The sequence below is a fragment of the Petaurus breviceps genome, unplaced genomic scaffold, assembly GCF_028583685.1.
Source record: "Petaurus breviceps papuanus isolate PSGF00001 unplaced genomic scaffold, PetGlider_PUasm1.0 183, whole genome shotgun sequence".
NCBI lineage: Eukaryota > Metazoa > Chordata > Mammalia > Diprotodontia > Petauridae > Petaurus > Petaurus breviceps.
In genome coordinates, this window is record NW_027185791.1 from 21,199,414 (window position 1) to 21,220,183 (window position 20,770).

General features: G+C 37.7%; 1 protein-coding gene across 6 annotated transcripts in view; it reads left to right on the top strand.

The window, feature by feature from the left end:
* ERCC6L2 (ERCC excision repair 6 like 2) overlaps positions 1 to 20,770 on the top strand; it is a 186,402-nt gene that overhangs the window by 56,996 nt on the left and 108,636 nt on the right. For all 6 annotated transcript variants that reach the window (XM_069088008.1, XM_069088013.1, XM_069088014.1 and 3 more), the window contains 6 exons: positions 567 to 707; positions 2,507 to 2,623; positions 4,067 to 4,186; positions 9,117 to 9,188; positions 11,326 to 11,471; positions 19,768 to 19,863. In XM_069088008.1, the coding sequence (XP_068944109.1) occupies positions 567 to 707; positions 2,507 to 2,623; positions 4,067 to 4,186; positions 9,117 to 9,188; positions 11,326 to 11,471; positions 19,768 to 19,863 (692 nt within the window). The remainder of the gene's footprint in view (positions 1 to 566; positions 708 to 2,506; positions 2,624 to 4,066; positions 4,187 to 9,116; positions 9,189 to 11,325; positions 11,472 to 19,767; positions 19,864 to 20,770) is intronic.

Here is a 20,770-nt window from a genome sequence, read left to right on the forward strand (position 1 = left end):
TATTACTAGAGAGTTCTTTTTAGGCTTAATATTAATTATTTATGAAGCAGGGGAGCAAAGAACCTAGAAAATGTCAGTACACATTTGTGACATGATACATCCTTTCTTAATTTATCTCCTTCATATTAGAAACAAAAACAAAACTTTAAAACATGTACCTCTTAGGGGTGGCTAGGTGGCGCAATGACTAGAGCACCAGCCCTGGAGTCGGGGGGACCTGAGTTCAAATTCGACCTCAGACACTTGACACAGCTACTAGCCATGTGACCTTGGGCAAGTCACTTAACCCCAACTGCCCTTCCTCCCCCTCCAAAAAGCAATAAAAAAAAAAAAGCATGCACCTCCTGAGATTAGCATCTTAGAATGAGATGCAGATGCACTCAGTTTAAGGAAGAAAGAAATGTCTCAGAAAATCGAAAAAAGTTTTTATGGTAGTGTAAGTATAGGAAGGAAAATTATTTTGTGGGTTATTTAAATAAGGACATTTGGTTAACATGACCTACATGGTGGTTATCACGCCTTTTAAAGCAGACACTAACAGTTGTGTGGATCTTTCATCTTGGCAGATGGTTTACTGTTCTCTGACAGAGTTCCAGAAGGCTGTTTATCAAACTGTGTTAGAGACAGAAGATGTGGCCTTAATACTCAGAGCCCGAGAGCCCTGTACCTGCCGCAGTGGCCGTAAAAGAAGACATTGCTGCTACAAAGTACGCATTTGAGTGTTCCCTTTTTATATCTCGTTTTCAGTTATGTTCTCTCCTACCTTGAAGGGACAGAAAATTAACAGAACTGCATCGTCTCTTCCTTCTACAAATAATTCATGAAGCCTCAGAAATAAGGGAGTGAGAGAGAAATAAGCATTCAACTGATAATTGTTACTAAATGTATTTATATTAGGAAAAAATTATGAAGAATTTCTTTAAGTCCCTTCATTGACCACTAGCCTTATATTTCTGACTGGCTACTTGACATCCATACCCGGATGTTTTCTGAATCTTCAAACCTACCAGACCCTGCCAGCAACTCACTCTCCTGGTAAAACCTGAAGGGACGGTGCCACCATTCTCCTGATCATCTGAACTTAAAAAAAAAAATGCACATACACACATATGTGTGTGTATGTGCATGTGTACATATACATTCCAGTTACACATAAAAATAATTTTTAATGTTTGTCTTTAAAATTTTCAATTCCAAATTCTCTCCTTCCCCTTCTCCCTCTTTGAGAAAGCAAGCAATTTGATTATAGGTTATACATGTGCTGTAATGCAAAACATTTCCATATTAGTCATGTTATTAGGAAAAAAAAACCCTAAAACCCAAGAAAAATTTAAAAAGTATGGTTCAATCTGCATTCAGACTCCATCAGTTCTTTCCTTGGAGGTGGATTGCATTTTTCATCCTAAGTCCTTTGGAATTGTCTTGTATCATTGAATTGCAGAGAATATCTGAGTCATTCCCAGTTGATCATTGTATAGTATGGCTGTTATTGTATACAATGTTCTTCTGGCTCTACTCATTTTGCTTCAGTTTTTGTTAATCTTCCCAGGTTTTTCTGAAAGCATCCTGCTCATCATTTCTTATAGCCCAATAGTACTCCATTATAGTCACATACTACAACTTGTCCAGTCCTTCCCGGATTGATAAACATCCCTTCACTTTCCATTTCTTTTCCTCCATGAAAAAAAAGCTGCCCTAATCATTTTTGTACGTAAGAGGCCCTTTTCCTTTTTTTAAAAATCTCTTTGGGATACAGGCCTAGTAGCGGTATTGTTAGGTCAAAGGGTGTACATGGCTCTAAAGCCCTTTGGGCATAGTTCCAGATTGTTTTCTAGAATGGTTGGATCAGTTCAGTGAATCATCAATGTCCCAATGTTTCCATATCTCTTCTAAAAGAGTTTCCATGAAATACTGCCATGCCTTGCTATCACAATTGACCTGGTTGTTTCTTTGCCTTTGATCCTTTCACTATAAAAATACTTAACCCAGTTTGCTACCATATATACATTTTTATAATGCAAAACTGTACTTTGTATTTTTCTTTAAAAAGAACCAAAGCAACATGCTTTGATTGACATACAGAGTGTAAATCTGAATTAAAGAGATAAGAGAGCATGCCCTTTAGCCTTTCTGGTTAAGCCAACTCTCTATTCTTTGTTTGAGAAACAAAGTCTTCCCTCAGGCATCACTTAGCTTCTCTTTGCAAAGATGAGTGTTCTTTCTTTAAGTTATCATGTGCTTATTTACCTATGCCATGTATAATATTAACTCTTTCAGAACTGAGCACATTTCTCCTTGGTCTTTGTATCTTTATCTTCTGGCTTGGAGCTTCCCACCTAACTGTGCTGTATTTAATAAATGTTTCCGAATCAAGTTGACTCAGACTCATTTTACCCAAAATTATGAAAAGGAAGCAGATATTGAAAGTAATGCATATGTTCTGTAATCTCAGTACTTTTAGATCTTTGATAATACATTTTTTTCCTTTTTCTTTCAATTTTTCTAGACCAATTCATATGGTGAGACAGTGAAAGCCCTATATTTCAGTTATCTTGCAATCCTGCAGAAGGTATCTAATCATGCCGCACTGCTGCAGGCCAGTAGCAGCACTAGTAAACAACAGGTTTGTCTTTGGAATTTTCTGAGTCCATTTTTGACTCAATTTGTTATAATATATGTCATTCAGATGTTTTACTTTATACTTATTACATTTAGGTAGAAACCAATTGGCCCATGTTTGAATGATTAAAAATAATTCAGATGGTTAGAGTTCATATAGATGGAAAGTAAAGTCAAGAGAAGTTAATAAATAACTAATATAAAAGTAGTTTGCTATAATTCCAAGTGAAATAGTTTCTAGTTTGTGTTTATATTTATACATAGAAACATACACAATCAGCTATAGATATATGTGTTTGTATGTGTATATTTTACATGTATGTGTGCATATATATATACATACTCATATTACATTTGCATACACACATTTAATGTTATTTAATTATTTGCATAACTATATCATGCTCTATTTAACCAGGATAAGGACATTTGATTTTAATAGTCTGTGCATTTGAATGGCAAGAGGGCTATTTCATAAACTAACAAAAGTCAGTAAATCCAAAATTTAGGCTAATTCTGTAATTTTACTTTGTCCTTTATTGTGTGCGTAATGGATACATATTAATGCAACAGGAATAAAGGATAAGCTTTAGCTAGTAATATTTTTACTGTTTGAGTTATCCAAATTCAAGGTATTTGGATCTTAGGACATTGTGATGTATAAATGTATTTGGTTTTAGCAGATAGAGGGGGAAAATCAAGATGAAAAGTCAGGGTGACTAAATCTAATCCAGGATTTTTAACATTTTGTGTGTTGCGGACTCCTTTGGAAGCCTGGTGAAGCATATGGACTTTTTCTCAAAATAATGTTTTTAAATGCAGAAAATCCATAGTTTACATGTAAACTAATTATAGTAGATTACAGTTATCAAAATTTTTTTAAAAGCAAGTTTATAAACTGCAGATTAAGAAATCCTGTTCTAATTCCTACACTGTCACTAACTGCTGTGTGAACCGGCGGTCAGGTTCTGAACCACGGGGTCAGCTAATCACTCTGTATTTACTGTTTTCTTATCTGTAAACTGAAGCAGGTGGAAGAGGTGTTCCTTCATGCCTCTTCCAGGGCTCGGATTCTGCTTTTACTGGCCTAGTTCGTGGTTCTCTTTTTGTACATTTTTAGATAAAATTTAACATATCAGTTTGCATTTGGTATCATTACACTTTTTAGGAAAAATTGGTACTTAATATTGAAAACCTGAAGAATTCTAGGAATGACTGATGATATAATAACTTATATAAAGTCTAGTGAAACCTTCTTTCACTTTAATGTCTAATGCGCTAGTGGTCAAATTGCAAATAGCAGTATATGCAAAGTAATACGTTACTTCTAGATGACATCTTCCATCAGAAGGCAGCTTCATGTTCCAAATTTAGTCCATACTGGTTAGTGTCTTAAAGAAGATTCTCTTATACTCATCCTTCTTTCTACTTGCCCTATTTTCTTTAGGAAACACATCTCAAAAGGATATGCGATCAAGTTTTTTCCAAATTCAAAGATTTCATGCAGAAGAGTAAGGATGCAGCCTTTGAAACTATTTCTGATCCAAAATACAGCGGCAAAATGAAGGTAAAATGGGGGCAAGGAGTGGAGGAAATTATATAAAGTGCAAATCAGCTCATATACTTGCACTTGAACATCTGTAAGAATTGACTTAGGAATGTGCCTTTTTGGAGCAGCGAGGTGCTACGGTGGATAGAGTCAGAAAGACCCGAGTTCAAATTTGGCCTCAGACACTTAAACTGTAATTGCGTGAAAGTCATTGAACCCCAATTACCCCCCAAAAAAAAGAAAAGAAAAAAGGATCTGCCTTCATGTCTGAAGGGCATCTTATCCTTTTTGGAATGTATGCCATAGGCTTTACATTGCTCTTGGTTCGGGCACACCGCTGTGGCAAAAATGGTAACACTAATTTACGTAGCTAATGATGTGCCAATCAGACTACCAGTGGGAATTTTGTAGAATTAGACAAAATAGTAATAGCATTCATGTGGAAGAATAAAGATCCAGACTCTCAAATGGAAATAATAGAGAAAAAGTAGAAATAGAGTGGAAATAACAATTTTAGACTTCAAATTAGGTTATAAAACTCTAATCACCAAAACTCTTTAATACTGGTTGGAAGTAGAAAAATAGATCAGTGGAATAGACTGCATGAAGAAGAATCAGAAAAAAAATTAAATTCAGTAAGTTATTGTTCATTAAACCTGAGAATATAAATTATTTGGGGAAGAACTATTTTTGAAAAGAATGCTGTGAAACCTAGAGAGTTATTGGACAGAAACTAAGCTTTGACCAGGGATCCTTAACCCGGAATACACGGATAAATTTGGGAGGGTCCATGCATCTTGAAGGGAGAAGTTTACAACACACACACACCCCCCACACACACACACCCCACCCCCACACACACCCCAATATAGCTGGTGAGGATGATTGAATCTCGTAAGGTTTTGTTTTGTCTTGTTTCATTTAAAAAAGAGAGAGAGACATGGGCACGTGTGTTGTTTGTCTTTCGTTCTCAAAGAGGACCATGACTTCCAGAACATGATGCCATGACTTCCAGGTGAATTGGATTGAAGTGAGGGAGGACTTTGCAAGGTCACCAGCCTCACTTTGTCCTCCAAGCCCTTTGTGTCCAGTGGCCACATAGAGATCAGGACAACTGAAGATGGCCCTGGGTTGGGTGTATTTGTAGCTAACAGGAAGCAGAGAATAGATTGGGAGAGATTGTAGATTAGTGAGAAGGTAGAGATAGAGGAGGCCCTCTGAGAAGGAGAATGGAATGGGATCAGAGATACATGCTTTGTGAGTATTTTATCTTGACAAGACTAAGAAGGAGGCAGCTCAGGATCCTGAACCCAAGAGTCCTGAGAATAAGAGCATTCCCAGACCATCAGTATAACTTCTAGCCAAATCCCCAGCTCTCTGGCAGCTGCTTTTATTGGTGCTGCAGTCCCTGCTTCCTGAGAAGCCACAGCTACTGAGACTCAGAAAAGAAAGTTCTTGGCACCACTGGGTTGCATTCTGGTGGTTCAACATAAGAAAGAGATAGGGTTTAATCAGTGGGATTAACACTCCACAGGGGTCATTACTGGCTGCTTGGTTGCTGCACCCTAAGCATGACAGGGCCTTTCTGTCTGACTTGTAGCTCAAAACTTCTGTGTTTTGTCTGCCTCTGTTAGAATGTGAGCTCCTTGAGAGCAGGGGGTTTTACTTTTCTGTTTGTGTCCCCAGAGCTTTTCATCTGGAAAGGGGATGGTGATCACAAAGAGGCAGCCAGGCTTCAAGAGAAAGCCATTCCATACTGACATGGTTTGGAGCTGAAAGGACGGCTTTGTATAGAGTTTCCCTAGATTTTAGCAAAATTTTCAGTAAAATAGTTAATTTATTTCTTGTGGAGCAGGTGGAGAAATGTGGACTAGACAGTAATATAGTTAGATGGATTCAGATCTGGTTGGTGACTGTATTCAAAGATGGGTTGTTAATGACTCAGTGGCAGCATAGCCAAAGATTCCCATGGAGTACCAAGGATTTGGGCCTGGATCTCTGCTGTCTGACACTTTTTTCAGTAACTTGGAGTAAGATTTATAGACGATGCAGATCTGGAGGGAGAGCTAACACACTGGGCAATAATCAGTATCCAGAAGGTTCCTGACAGGTCCGCTGGTGATATATGTTAGCAGTTTAATGTGGCAGTCAGAAAGAAGACCCAAAGTAATGCAGTGTTGGACTGTATTAAGAGAACCACAGTCTGCAGGAGCAGGAAGATGACCAGCTGCTCTGCCTCAGTCAGGTCCCATCCGAAGTGACGTCTTGTGTTTAGTTCTGGACACTCTGGCTTAAGCAAGACTGTTGTAAATGTGACTCTCCTGAAGAGGGAAAAAAGGATGTTAAAGAATCTGGGGTCCTTGTTATATGGAGGTCAGCTGAAGAAACTGGACATGTTTGGTCTAGAGGGGAAAAAAAGCCTCAGAGCTGTGTTGAAATATCTGAAGGATTGTCACATGCAGGAGGAATTAGACTAGCAGAGCTCTTAGAGGGCAGAACAGGAATAGCGGATGGATTGTGTTTGTAGTGTTTATAGTTGTAGATTAACTATAATTAATTGATGGAGGCTTGATTATTATGATTTCTTTTTTAGTGGTAGTAGCAGTAGTAGTACTAATAGTAATGTTAGTACTGGAACTTGCCATAATATTTCAATAGTCAATTTTTTGGTTTTAGTTATGTCCTTCGAAATTAAAATACCTGTATGTAAGTTGGGATTCTTCTTTATTTTCATAATCATTATTTCTGTAGAGTATTTGCGTATGTGTATTTGCCAAATCCTTTGAAATAAAAGATATGTTCTGATGGTTTAGATCTCTCTTATTAGCCATTTATAGTTGTTCAGCTGAAGAATGTAATTGCAATTCTGTAACTAGCTTTTCAACATGAAAATCTTACAAACTTTAGAAGTAGCACAAGTTTCTTTTTCTTAGCTAGTAAAAGATGATGGTTTAGTAGTTTTCATCCGTTTAAATTTCAGATATGTATCTTTGATGAAAAAATTTATGTCAGAATGTGTAAATTGCTAAAATACTTATTATATGAAAGAAGCTTTCATACAATGTAGTCTTTTTATTTTTAAAAATAAATTTGCATTAATATCTTTAGTTTTTATATCATCTGCATTTCTCATTATGTTGCCTTCAAAAAAGACATCCCTTGTAATAAAGAATGAAAAACAAGTAGAAAATATTGAGCAGAATTCATCGACATAGTGAAAAAGTTTGACTCTGTGACCAGTGTACCACACCTGTAGCCCTGTGCCCTTGTGAAGAAGCAGAGGTGGGAGGAACATAGAGATGCCTTCTTATCTTTCTTCTTTGACACTGAGCTTGGTCATTATAATTTCATTGCATTTAGTTTTGACCATTTTATACTTTTTTTTCTGCTTCAGTTTAGTTCCCTTTGCATTAGTTCATATGTTCTCTCAGACTTCTTGGTATTTGTGGGGTTTTTTTTTTTTTTGCTTTTTGGAGGGGGGAGGCAGAGCAATTGGGGTTAAGTGACTTGCCCAAGATCACACAGCTAGTTTTTATGTGTTAAGTGTCTGAGGCCAGATTTGAACTCAGGTCTTCCTGACTCCAGGGCTAGTGCTCTATTCACTGCACCACCTAGCCGCCCCATTTGTGATTTCTTATAGCACAGAACTACTCCTTTATATTCACGTACTAAAGTTTGCTGGACCTTTCCATAGTAGATGGGCATAAACTTTGTTCCAAGTTCCTTGCTATTACAAAAAGAGCTTCTGTCAGGATTGTGGTGTTTATAGAGCTTTTCATTTTGTCATTGACTTCATGCTCATAGGCCCACTGGTGGAATCTCGGAATCCAAGAGAAATGAACATTTTGGTCACTTAATTATTCATGACCAATATCCTTTACTCTCCTTTTTTAGTTATATGTTTTTTTGCTTCACCTGCATAATTCTTGACAGCCTTCTCAGGCCTTGCTGTGTTGCCTTTTTTGGGTGACTCACAGCTTCAATTCTTTTAAAACTGTGACATTCTGTGACTTAAGTCACAGAATGTCATTAGAAGTCTATTGAGCTTTAAAAGATAGGCTGGGGCGGCCAGGTGGCTCAGTGAGTAAGAGCACCGGCCCCAGTGTCAGGATGACCTGGGGGATCGAATCCGGGCTCAGACACTTAGCACCCACCCAGAAACACCTGGCCGTGTAACCTTGAGCAACCCGATTGCTTTAAAAAAACAAATAAATAAATAAAAGATAGGCTGTTTTTTCAAGGAGAAGCTTATAGTTATTAAAAACATTTAGAATTTCCAAAATGCTGTCTAACCTATTTTCTTTCTATTATACTCTGCCCAACTAGTCATCAGTATTTTACATAAAACTCTGTATTATTTGCTTTCTTACTAAAATTGTGTGTGTGTGTGTGTGTGTGTGTGTGTGTGATTGTTGTTAGGAGGGCAGTATCAGGTTTAGGAAACTAGAGCCATGAATGAATAGGGCAGTGAGTAAAAGAGGGACTACATCCTTCTGTTTTGAGAAGCCATGTCTCAAGACATTCCTCCCATGCATATGATGAGAAAAATTCATTAAATGTAGAAAATTTTCAGATATTGTATATATTTCTCAAATAATGGAAGAACACTGCTTTGCATTTTAGCCCAGTGCTATACTAAGAAAGAAATAGATGTTTGGAAATTAATTTATCTTTGGACAACTTGTTAAAATATTATTTGCTCTTAAAAAATGAAACTGCAAATTTTTAGAAATCTCGACTATTTATTACCAACATAATTTTAATACAATTTGACAGGAAATCTTTAATTCTGTATTTGGCATGAATAAAATATAACGAAACAGAAGGCTGAGGTTAGGGATATATGAAAATAATTTCTTAGACATTCTAACATGATAGATAACTCTGCATGTATGAATTATACCCTAAGTGGGCACTAGTTAACTACCATTCTGTGGTTCACTTCCAGGTCCTTCAGCAGCTTTTAAATCATTGCAGAAAAAACAGGGACAAAGTTCTTCTTTTTTCCTTTTCTACCAAGGTAAGTACCTTATGATTTGTATTCATGGCTGACCTCAGCAATAACTCCTGAGGCCTAAAAAAGATGACAGCAACAGCTGTTAGGCATGTTTTCTTTTCTCCACATCATTCAAAGTGGTAATTAGGTAGGCAGCATAGCATTTAAAAAGAGATTTGAGTCTTCATTACATCAAGGGCATCATCAAAGTTTAAACTCAAAGGTATATGTAGACATATGTAAACATAGATATATGCATACCTACATACACTTTCCCCCTATAAAGACTGTTTTTAAAAGATCTGTATTATGGAAGTCCCTGATAGTTCTTTACTCATAGTACGTACTTAACAAACAATTACCAGTTGACTAAGTCAGTGATCAAAGGCTAGAATAGCATTCTATGGTACAGCAAACACAATTAGGAATATTTAAATAAATAGCATGGTCAATTATTCATACTTTGGAATGGAATTCTTTTGGTTTCTTTGTATTTTAAAACTCTACAAAATAATTAACATTTGAAAATGAAAGAATGAAAATGCAAAGAAAAGTCAGTCAGCTACCAATTATTAAGGACCTCGTTGAGGCCAGATATTGTGCTAAGCGCTGAGAATACAGACACAAAGTCACTGGCTGCCTTCCAGGAGCTCACAGTCTAATGGAGGAGACAGCATGCAAACAACTGTATGCAGACAAGATATGTGCCAGATAAATTGGGGATAATCTCATGGGAAAAACACGGGAATGAAGAGGAGCCCAGGAAGGTTTATTGAAATAAGAGGAGGGTTTAGCTGAGACTTGAAGGAAGTCGGGAGGCACAGATGAGGAGGGAGAGAATTCTAGCCACAGGAACAACAAGGAGGCCAGAGTCATTGGGTGAGAGAGTACTTGGCAGTGAGTAAGGTGTAAGATGACTGGAGAGGTAGGAGATGGCTGCGTTATAAAGGAATGGATATGAGGGCGAGAAGTTAAGGATGACCCCTGGATTGTGAGCTTAGGTGAGTGGACTATTAGTGGTACCTTCCCAGTAACAAGAAAGTTCAGGAAGCAGGGAGAAAGCGCGGGAAAAGAATGAGTTCAGCTTTGGACATGTCGAATTTAACCTGCTTATAGGATATCCAGTTTGAGAAATCCATTAGACATTTGTAGATGTGAGACTGGAGATCAGGAGACAAGTTAGGATAAGTATAGGGTGTGGATAAGTGGAATTGAGAATCTTCAGCAGAGAGATAATGATTGAATCCATGAGAAGTGTTGAGTTTACCAGGTGAAGCAGTATAGAGGGAAAAAGAGAAGAGGGCCAAGGATAGAACCCTGTGGGACACCCTAGTTAGCAGGTATGACCTAGAAGACAAAGATCAAGTTAAGAACACTGAGGAGTAGGTAGATAGGTAGCAGGTAAACCAAGAGAAAGTGGTGTTACTAAAACCAAGAGAGAAGGAGAAAAGGGTGATCACCGTTGTCGAAGTGTGCAAAGGGTGTGGAAGTCACACTTAGAATGAAGGACAAGTTCTGGTGTTCCAAGGCAGAACCACAGGTGGAATGAGCTGGAAGGTGTATTTCAGAATTCATGCGTGTGGAAATGGTATCTTTGTGGGTGATGGCAAGTTCAAGAGTATGCCTATCTATGTGTAACTATGGAGGGGGGAGGACATGGAAGTCGGGAAGCTGGAAGGTCGGGGGTTTGTTTGAAGGAAAGAACTAGAGAGGAGAGAAAGATTGTAAGCCAGGCCCTTAACTCATTAAAGAAGGAGGGAGGGTGTCTTGGAGGTTGAAGGACAACATTCACTAGGGTCATGATGGGGCGATATGTAAGGATTGAATGAACCTCGTGGGAAGAGAGGTCACTGAGTGTGATTGGTGGTGGACGGCAGAAGTGGGAATGGGGAGCACGTAGCATCCCAGCCCTGACCATGATCTGTGAGTCGAGCTCTGTGATCAAAAGTGCAGCCAGCCCTGGAAAGGACGTCCGAGGACAGTGTGTCATCCAGAAGGAGCCAGATCTGAGTCAAGTGCAGGAAGATGTGACATAATGATAGGAAGATTCATTTCTAGATTATCATTAGTAACATTTTCTGCATGATGATTTGATATCTTTTATAACAGTATTTCCTTGTTTGCGTGTCTTTCTCTTTTTTTTTTTTTTTTTTTTTACCAGTTGCTGGATGTTCTAGAGCAATATTGTATGGCCACTGGGCTAGATTACCGAAGACTTGATGGGAGCACCAAGTCAGAGGAAAGAGTGAAGATAGTGAAAGAGTTCAACAGCACACCAGATGTGAACATTTGCCTAGTCTCTACGATGTAAGAGAATTAATTTTATAACATAGATTTTACCGAATCGTTTTGTGATGGTGTAGGCAAATCTTTCTACATCAGCTGTCACTGGATCAGCGGCATTCATTTGTGTAATTCCTTTTTGTGAATCCGGACACACAGAGGAGAATGGACAGTAACATAGAGAATCTTTTAGTGTGTAGCTTGAGTGATAGTAGTTTAAGATTTACAATGTACTTTCCTTAAAACGATCCTGTTAGGTTGATAGTAGAAGTATTTTTGTGTTAGATTTACAGATGTGAAAACAAAGGAATAGAGCTCAGTATCATGCAAACTGTAAGTATCAGAACTGAGACTTGAATTTAGATCTATTTTGACTACCAGTCCAACACTATTTCCACTGTATTTTGCTATAAATTCTGTAAAAAGTAAGCCTTAACTTTTTTATGCAGCTTTCATTTATTTAATTTATTTTTCCTCTAGCTGTTTAAAAAGGCAGAGGGAAAGTTATTTTAGTCTATAGTTAGTGCACCCTAGTAGTGTGTTTGATTTAATTATTCCTTTTGAAATTTCCTCTGACGTGTTAGGTGTTTTCATGCTCAGTAGTTTTATTGTTAATCTTCTCTGACTTGCCCTAGGTCACAGAACCAGTGTATGTCAGAAGTGGGGCTTGAAACAAGGCCTTCCACCTTGCTGCATCTCAGTGCCCCAGGGAACTCTCTAAGACTATAAATTTCAGGGAGAAAGTTCTTCCTTGGAAGTCGCCCTTATCAGTGAAATCACCGGGCAGCCTCCCCAAATCTTTTCCCTACCCCCCAAAGAAAGAATTATACTTTACTTATCTTATTCTCTGTAAACTTTGGAAAGGTTTTTGACCAAAAATAACAGATTTTTGACTTGCAAAAAGGTTTACCCTCAGGTTATATATTTCTATCAGGTTTTCCACACTTGTACTTCAATAATATATTTTTTTCTTCTTTTTATTTTTCTACTGTTACTCTTCCTCCTCCTCCTCTAAATCCTTCCTCCAACAGCCAGTCAGCAGGTATTCATGCTCACCCACCCTGCGCCATTTACTGAGCTAGGCACTGAGGATATAGATGCAATGAATGAAACAATTTCTGCTGTCCAGCTTACCCTCTAATGGAAAGTGTCAGAGCAGGAGGGGTGTGTCTTATGGTGATCCAATTAAATTCAAATTAAAATGGTATTTGCCAAAAAATTTTGTAACAAATTTAAAGCAGTTCATAGAATTAAAATATATGTGCAGCAGAAAAAATTTAATTATTAGCAGGACACCTTTGTGTTAAATGCAGCAGAAAAGGGAAACAGAGGCCAGATGTCAGAGTAAAAGCTGAGCTCCTGCTCCGACCACCTCCAATACCTGTAAGATGTGGTCATGCAGTGGAACAGGACTTCCAAGCATTCTTGGTGAAAAACCGGAGCTGAGCAGGAAACTTGACTTTCAGATACAAGAAGCAAGAGAAGCAGGAAAAGGTAAACAGGGAACAGAAATCATAAGGAACTTACCAAAGCTGAGCTGTTTACCTTCTTACACGGAAAAACAATCATGGTAACTCATGAGACTTTTCTCAGTATGAGCGTAGTTGAAGGGAATATGTGTGTATGTATGTATGTGTAGGAGGGTGTAGGTGTATACAAATATATATGTGTGGGGGCATATGTATGTTCATGTATACACAGACAGAGGGCACAGGATCAGTTTAATAGGAAGGGATGATATCTAAAAAATAAAATCAAGAGGTGAGAGAGGAATATAATGAGAGGAGATAGGGGGAGATAGATTAGGGTAAATTATCTCATATAAAAGAGGCAAGAGAAAGCTGCTACAATGGAGGGAAAGAACAGGAAGGTGAAAGGGAATGGGACAACTTCACTTTCATTGAATTTGGCTTAAGGAGGGAATAACATACACACTCATTTGGGTATCTTACCCTACAGGAAAGTAGGGGGGAAGGGGATAAGAGGGGAGATGATAGAAGGGAGACCAGATTGGGGGGGAAGGTAGTTAGAAGCAAACACTTTTGAAAAGAGACAGGGTCAAAGGAGAAAATAGAATAATTGGGGGCAGGATAGGATGGAGGGAAATACAGTGAGTCTTTCACAATATAACTACTATGGAAATATTTTGTGTAACTACACATGTACAACCTATATTTAATTGCTTGTCTTCCCAGTGGGGGTGCATGAGGAGGGGGGAAGGGAAAGAATCTGGAAATCAAAGTTTTAAAAACAAATGTTAAAAAAAAATTTTAGATTGCTTTTTACATGCAACTGGGAAATAAGATATACAGGCACTATACAGTGGTATAGAAATCCATCTTGCCCTGCTAGAAAGTTGGGGGTGGGGGGAGGTATGGTGGAGTATATAAGAGAGAGCAGACTGGGGGAAGGGGTATTCAGTAGGCTTGCTATCTTGGGATGGGGGTAAGGGAAAGATGGGGAGAAAATCTGTAACTCAAAATCTTATGGAAATGAATGTTGAAAACTAAAAATAAATAAATAAAAGATGACACTGACCAAAAAAATTTAGAAAATAAATAAATGCAGCAGAAAAGCAGATGTTGTCTGTTACCATTGTACATTGATTACTGAAGCTGAACATTTAGCCTATCTGAGATTCCTGGCAGCTTAGGCAGAAGGGAAATGTGTTTTGTTTGGGGGGAAGGGAATAAGCATGTATTATGTGCCACGCACTGCTAAATATTCAAAAATGCTATCTCATTTGATCTTTACAACAACTCTTGAAGGCTAATGATATTATCACCCCCATTTTACCGATGAGGAAACTGAGGCAGAACAGAGGCTGACTTGCACATGGTCACACAACTCTTACAAGTGTGAGGCCAGTTTTGAATGTGGGTCTTCCTGACTCCAGGTCCAACTTTCTGTCCACTGAGCCATGTTGTTCTAATCTGGCAAAAAGAAATATAAAAGTTTGTCTGAAGAGACACAATTTTTTTTCCCCTGACATGGAGTTCTAAGAGGAGACTTTAATATGATCCCTTCTGCAAAGGTTAGGACGTGAGCTCACATCTCCGTGATTATTCCTTTTCTGAACTCCCCAGTTTCTGTCGTGGGCACTACCATCCTTCCACGTAGCCAGGGCCTTAATCTCCGCATCATCTTTGATTTTGGCCGGCATGAATTTACCTCTGCCTAGACCAGCAGTGGAACCTTGAGAAGGTGTTAGAGGTGTTAAATTACTGTAGTGGAATCAGAATGTGTGAAGTTAGCATGGGATTAAGTCATGCTTCAGCACTGCAGTGGGCAGTGCGATCTTTTTGGAAGCCCCGAGTCACTGTGTGGGAGTGACTTACTGTGGTGTCCCGGGCAGAGCATTGCTGGTTCTGGACCCTGAGTCGGCTGAGGGGTGTTACCTGCTGTTTGGATCTGAAGCATTAGAGGGCCCTGGGTTTCAGCTGATCAATTCACAAACTGACTAAAAGTATAGTGTGCCAATAAAACACTACTCGGTAAACATTTATTAATCACCTACTATATACCAGGCACTGTGCTAAGTTCTTGGAATATAAAGATGAAAAAGACTGCCCCTGCCCTCAAGGAGCATATAGGGGAAATATGAGGGAAGGCAACACATAGAAGAAGGTTGAAAAAAGAATAGGGAGGTAGCAGGTGGATGGGCGTGGGGTTGGAGAAAACTCAAAGAAATCCAAAATGAAGGCAGCCAGAGCAGTCAAAGAAGTCTAAACTGAGTGCAGCAAGGGGAAACATAAAGAGATGTCTGACTTTACACAGCTCCCCTGTCGTCAGCTTTTCCCTCTTTGCCAATTTGGGGGTTTGTGATGAGTTTTTTTAATTTGCCTTTCTCATATTAGTGATTGAGACTAATCTTTAACATGGTTATTATTGATAATTTGTTTGAAAACGTTTTGTCCTACCCTTTCACCACTTACCTATCGGGGAAGGATTCTTGGTTATGTAGCGTATATTTTGCATTAGACTCTCATAGATCTTGGGCATCAGACTTCTATCAGAGAGTTCTGATGCAAAGATTTTTTTCCTCCCAGTTGGCAATTATGCTTTTTATGCTAGCCACGAGAGGCAGCGTGGCTTAGCAGAGAGCTAGCCTGGGAGCCTGGATGAGCCCATTTCAGCTCCTCATGAAAGACTATTTGTGTGACCGCGGGCAGACCAAACCTTTGTCAAAGTTTCCTCATCTGTAAAATGAGGAAAACAGTAGCCCTACCTCCCAGGATCGTGGTGAGGAGGCAGGGAGATAGTATTTTGTAAAGTACTTTATAAACCTTAAAACGCTTCATGAATGCTGGCCATTATATTGACCGTATAACCCTGGACAAGTTCCTCAGTCTCTGGTTCCTAGGCATCTCTGAGATACGTAAGCTCCAGAGAGTGCCCTGTTGTGCATCGGCAAAGGACGCTCCTCACCTAGAATCTTACTCACAAATATAAACCATCCCACGTAGCAAAGATAAATAGTCAGGAAAAACTGGTCTGCACTTGGGTCATATCTGACAGTGTATGCTTCAGTATATACCAATAGTCCTCTCATTTCCTCCTGAGAGGTAGAAAGCATGTTTTATTTTCAATCCTCTGAAGTCATGATTGTTGATTTAATCATGGTTCTGAAGGCTTTTAATTTTGTTTTCCTTACTTTATTAAAGTCTGCACGTGAATTATTTTCTTGGTTCTGCTTATTTTGCTTTGTCCAACTTTTATTCTTTTCAAAAATATTTTAATTTCTTTTTTTCAATTAACAAGCATCGGTTTTGTCTCCTTGTTGGAAACAAAAAGGAAAAACCTTCATAACAAATATGGAGTGTTAAGTGAAACAAATTCCCATAATCAGAAATGTGACTTATCTTGGTTTTTTAGTTCATCACCTCCATGTCAGACTAGGGAGTGACTATGGAGTAACCTTAGTCCTCTGGAATTTTGTTTGATCTTTGCATTGATTGGAATGCTGAAGCCTTTCAGAGATGTTTGTCTTTACAGTGCTGACATTGTACAACTTGTTCTCCTGGTTCTGCCTCCTTCGTTTGGTATCATTTCTTAGAAATTCTTCCCAAGTTTCTTTGAAACCATTGCTTTTATCATTTATGATGCAGATATATTCCAATGCCGTAATGTTTATCCATTCTCTGGAGGATGAGCAGTCTTTAGTTTCCACTGCAAAAAGAGCTGCTAAATTTTATTTTTGTGCACATGGGACCATTCCCTTTTTTTAATCTCTTTAGTAGAGAGGCATTGCTAGGTCATTACACTTTTTGTGTAATCAAAATTGTCCATTTTGTCTTCTGTGTTACTTTCTGTCCCTTGCTTGGTCATGAACTTTTACTCTATCCATAGATCCAACAGGAAATTTCTTCCTTGCTCCTTTAAATTGTTTATGGTGTAACTTTATATATCCATTTAGAGCTTATTTGGGTATATGGTATGAGATGTTGATCTGAGCCTTTTTTCTCCTAGATGGCCCTGACTTTTCCTAGCAGTTTTTGTCTCCTAGAAGTTGGGGACTTCAGTTTTATTAAATGCTGAATTACAAAATTCTTTTGCCTTGTATCTTGCTTACTTACTCTGTTCTGAACAACCCTTATTTTTAAACCAGTTTTCTAGGCCTTTTTAATGATTACTGCTTTGTACTAACACTTGAGATCTGGTTCAGCTAGGCCCGTTTCATTCCTGCTATTTTTTTTTTTTTTGCCATTTCCTTTGAGATTCTTGACCTGTTGTTCCGCCAGTTGAATTTTATTATTTTTTCTAGTTTTATAAAGTTATCTTTTGGTAGTTTGAGTAGTGTAATACTGGATAAGTAAATTAATTAAAATAGTAAAGAATGCTCACACACTCTACAGAGGTACGCTAGTGGAGTAGTTAAAACTGATGTGGCCGAGCTTTTTTCACAAATCTCCTCTAAATAGTTAGAAAATTCACCAGACTGAATCATGATGGGGCAGACCAGAAGAAGTCATAGTGAGCCATTGGCATACATAGGGAGATAGACAAATACTGCTGATTTGTGGACAGTGGGGAGACACCCAGGGAAAGGTTGTGCACCAGATCAAGAGAAGGTCCTGGACCCACTGAGGGTCTCCCACACTCATACAGGGACAGATGTGAACTGGCAGCTTTGTCAGCCTCTAACCAGTGCCAGGTCACAGACCCAGCCTTTGTATGGAGGTAATGTGCCCAGATAGGGAGGCCCTGGGTTATATAGAGAAAGGAAGGAAAGTTCAGACACTTTCATTTATTAATTCAATGTCTTTTCTCTTTCAATTTGGTGATCTCTTTTTGGGTTTGCAGAAATTCTAATTTTGGTGTTCAGTTAGAATTTCTTAATATGTTGGTTTTCTAATTGTATGTGTAATTCTTTGATAACTTCTTTTACTTTTTTGATGACAGAAATGTTTAGAGAGATAAATTTTCCCTTTAGGGCTACTTAGGTTGCATCTCAAAAATTTTGGTACATTGTCATTTATTTGAGGAAATTATTTTTGTTTCTATGTTTTTTTTTTTCTTTGACCCACCTGTTCTTCAGGGTTGAGTTATTTGGCTGCCATTAATTTTACTTCTTTTACAAAGGGCCTTTATTTAATATAATTTTATTGTGATCAGTAAAACATATGCTGATCCTGTTATTTTACTGGATATTTAATTATCTCAGTCTCTTTTCTAATTTTCTGGGGCTGAGTAACGCATCATTGCAGTCTTCAAATTGGAATAAATCTGTCTCTGTTAGTATTTATACCTTTAGTTTCTTGGTACTATTTCTGGTACTGTGTCACATAATAAGGAAATATTCTTGCTTTGTACAACGATTAGGAAAACTTAAAGTGTTCCTTCATTGCGAATACTAGCTTTTGGTTAGAATGTAAAATTTTTGTTGGTAAAGACTATTTTTTTGCTTTTTCTTTGCATCCCAAGTCCTTACCTCAGCAGTAAGTGCTTAATAAATTCTTGTTGATGAGTTGATCTCAGGTAGATACCTTTAATCTTTTGAGTATATTAAAAAAGTGTCCACTGTGCTTTATTCATGGGTACAGACTTGTAATCTCACTGGTGTGCATAATTCTTGGGGAGGAAACTCCCTCTATTAATGCACATGAGAACTGCTTTGCAGTTTATCTTAAAAAGTTGCCCCAGGGCACTGTGAATTTTGGTAGTTTATTTCCAGGGTCATAGAACATAGTCAGGAGTGGGACTTGAACCCACACCTTCCAGAACCAGAACCCTATTCTGCTGTACCTTGCCTATCTTTGCTTTTGCTTTTGTTACTGTTGCTTTTCTTAGAAGATAAATTGTTGCTGTGGGGTTTGGGGAAGTCTTTTTTTCTTACTATAATTATTGAAATAATTATGTGTTTCTTATTGTTTATATAAGTAATTATTCTATTTGTTTCCCTACTGTTGAACCATCCCTCCAGGTTTGGTGTCAAGGCAACTTGGTCATGGAGAATCATGTTTCTTATACTGCTATATTTTCTACAATTATCTTTTATTTAAAAAATTTCAAAAATGTTCATTAGTGACACACTGGCCTGTAGTTCTTTTTGTCTACTTTATCCCTGCTTTATTTGGGTACTGGAGCTTGTATTTGTCTGGTTGACACAGTGTTTAGCCCCACAGACTTCCTGTGCTTAATTAGAGTAGTGGAGTGTGATTGTAGTGTGACTATGGGGGTTCTGGGCCTCTAAAACCATTTATAAAGTGCTCTCCGATCTTCCTTCTCCTCTAGCTCCAAGCTGAAAGCGATCACTTACTCTTTACATTTTCTTATAGTACTTGTTCTAGATCTGAGTTCTACATTTTAATATTATTTACAATCGAGAATTTAATCTGTTTAAAATATTCAAATGGTTTCAAAAGAACATACCTTTGTTCTTTCTCTTTTTTAAAAATCACTTTTATTGATTGGGCTTACAAAATGTGTTTTATTCGTTTAGCTTCATTATGCTGACAATTTAAAAAATTATTGTTGTAAGATATTGTTTAAATAATACTTAAAGGTCTAAAAGACCAAAGGGAGGAAGACAACTCACTTGACTTGGCCATCAGCTTTTTGGGGGATAGTCTGTGCCAGAGGGAAGAAGTAATTCTAGAAATGTGGTGAATATTCCTTTCTCGTCACATTCTGGTTAGTGTGTAAAAAGGACCATTGCCCCTTGTTTGTTTAATGTTAGTGTAGCATTCGGTCTTTTGAAAGTAGAAGCCTTCAGCTAAAAACTTAGTGAGCTGTGTTTAAGGGCTGTACTTTTTATTTTTTTGAGGAAGTGGCATTCCTAAAGAACTTTCCAATTTCATCTTTCCCATTTTTCTTCAAGGGCTGGTGGACTTGGCCTCAATTTTGTTGGTGCAAACGTCGTTGTAATCTTTGATCCTACCTGGAATCCAGCCAATGATCTTCAAGCCATTGACAGGTATATAGTCTTGCTATCATTTGAAGTGATTTATAGATACTGCTTGTCATGTAGAGTTCTTGAAAATAGTATTTGATTATGAAATTTAAAGGGTTAGGTTGATACAAAATATACTTATGATTGGTTGAGACAAGGGATGAAAAGGTAAAGAAGAAAATCTTTTTAAAATATTATTTATCCTTATTTTTAATTGTTGAGTACTTTAAATAATACATACATTTTAAAACATCTATTCCTGTTCTTAAGAAGGTTCTAGGCTCTATTGCTTATTAGCAGTATGAACAGGGGAAAATAATTTAATCTCCTGTAGCTATTATTTCATTATCTTTAGAATGAGGAAGTTGAATGAAGACATTTTTTACAGCATGAATATTTTATAATCCTTTAAATATTATTTTAAAATATAGTTTTGGAGTTCATGCTGACTTGAAGTATATTGATTATTTTTCTAGAGGTAGAACCATTCCTAGTATGATTGAACGGAATTCCAGGATTATTAAAATGTCCTATCTTTTGATGTGTGGCTTAAATGCTTCTTAAAGTATATAAAGATTTTTGATGAAAAACGTAGCCAGACTCATCAGACTTTGTACAGGAAGCTCCTTTTGTTTTTTTTTAATAGTATGCAATGTATAAAAAATGCATATTCAGATACTTTGGAGCTTTTAAGGCAAATTGGGTTGATTGACAAATAACATTTTTGGATGGGAGTCATCTTATGAGAAGACTTGAGATAAGGACATAGTACTAAGCCTGCCCCTCAGCTACTTTGTTCTTCAAATGGAGAGAAGAAAGTTAGGCATAAGAAACTGATTTGAGTCAAGTAAACAAAAAAGCAGAAGTATGGCAGACAGAAAAAAATAAGACTAAGATCAGGCCCTCTCCCCATTTTATAAACTCTGCAATT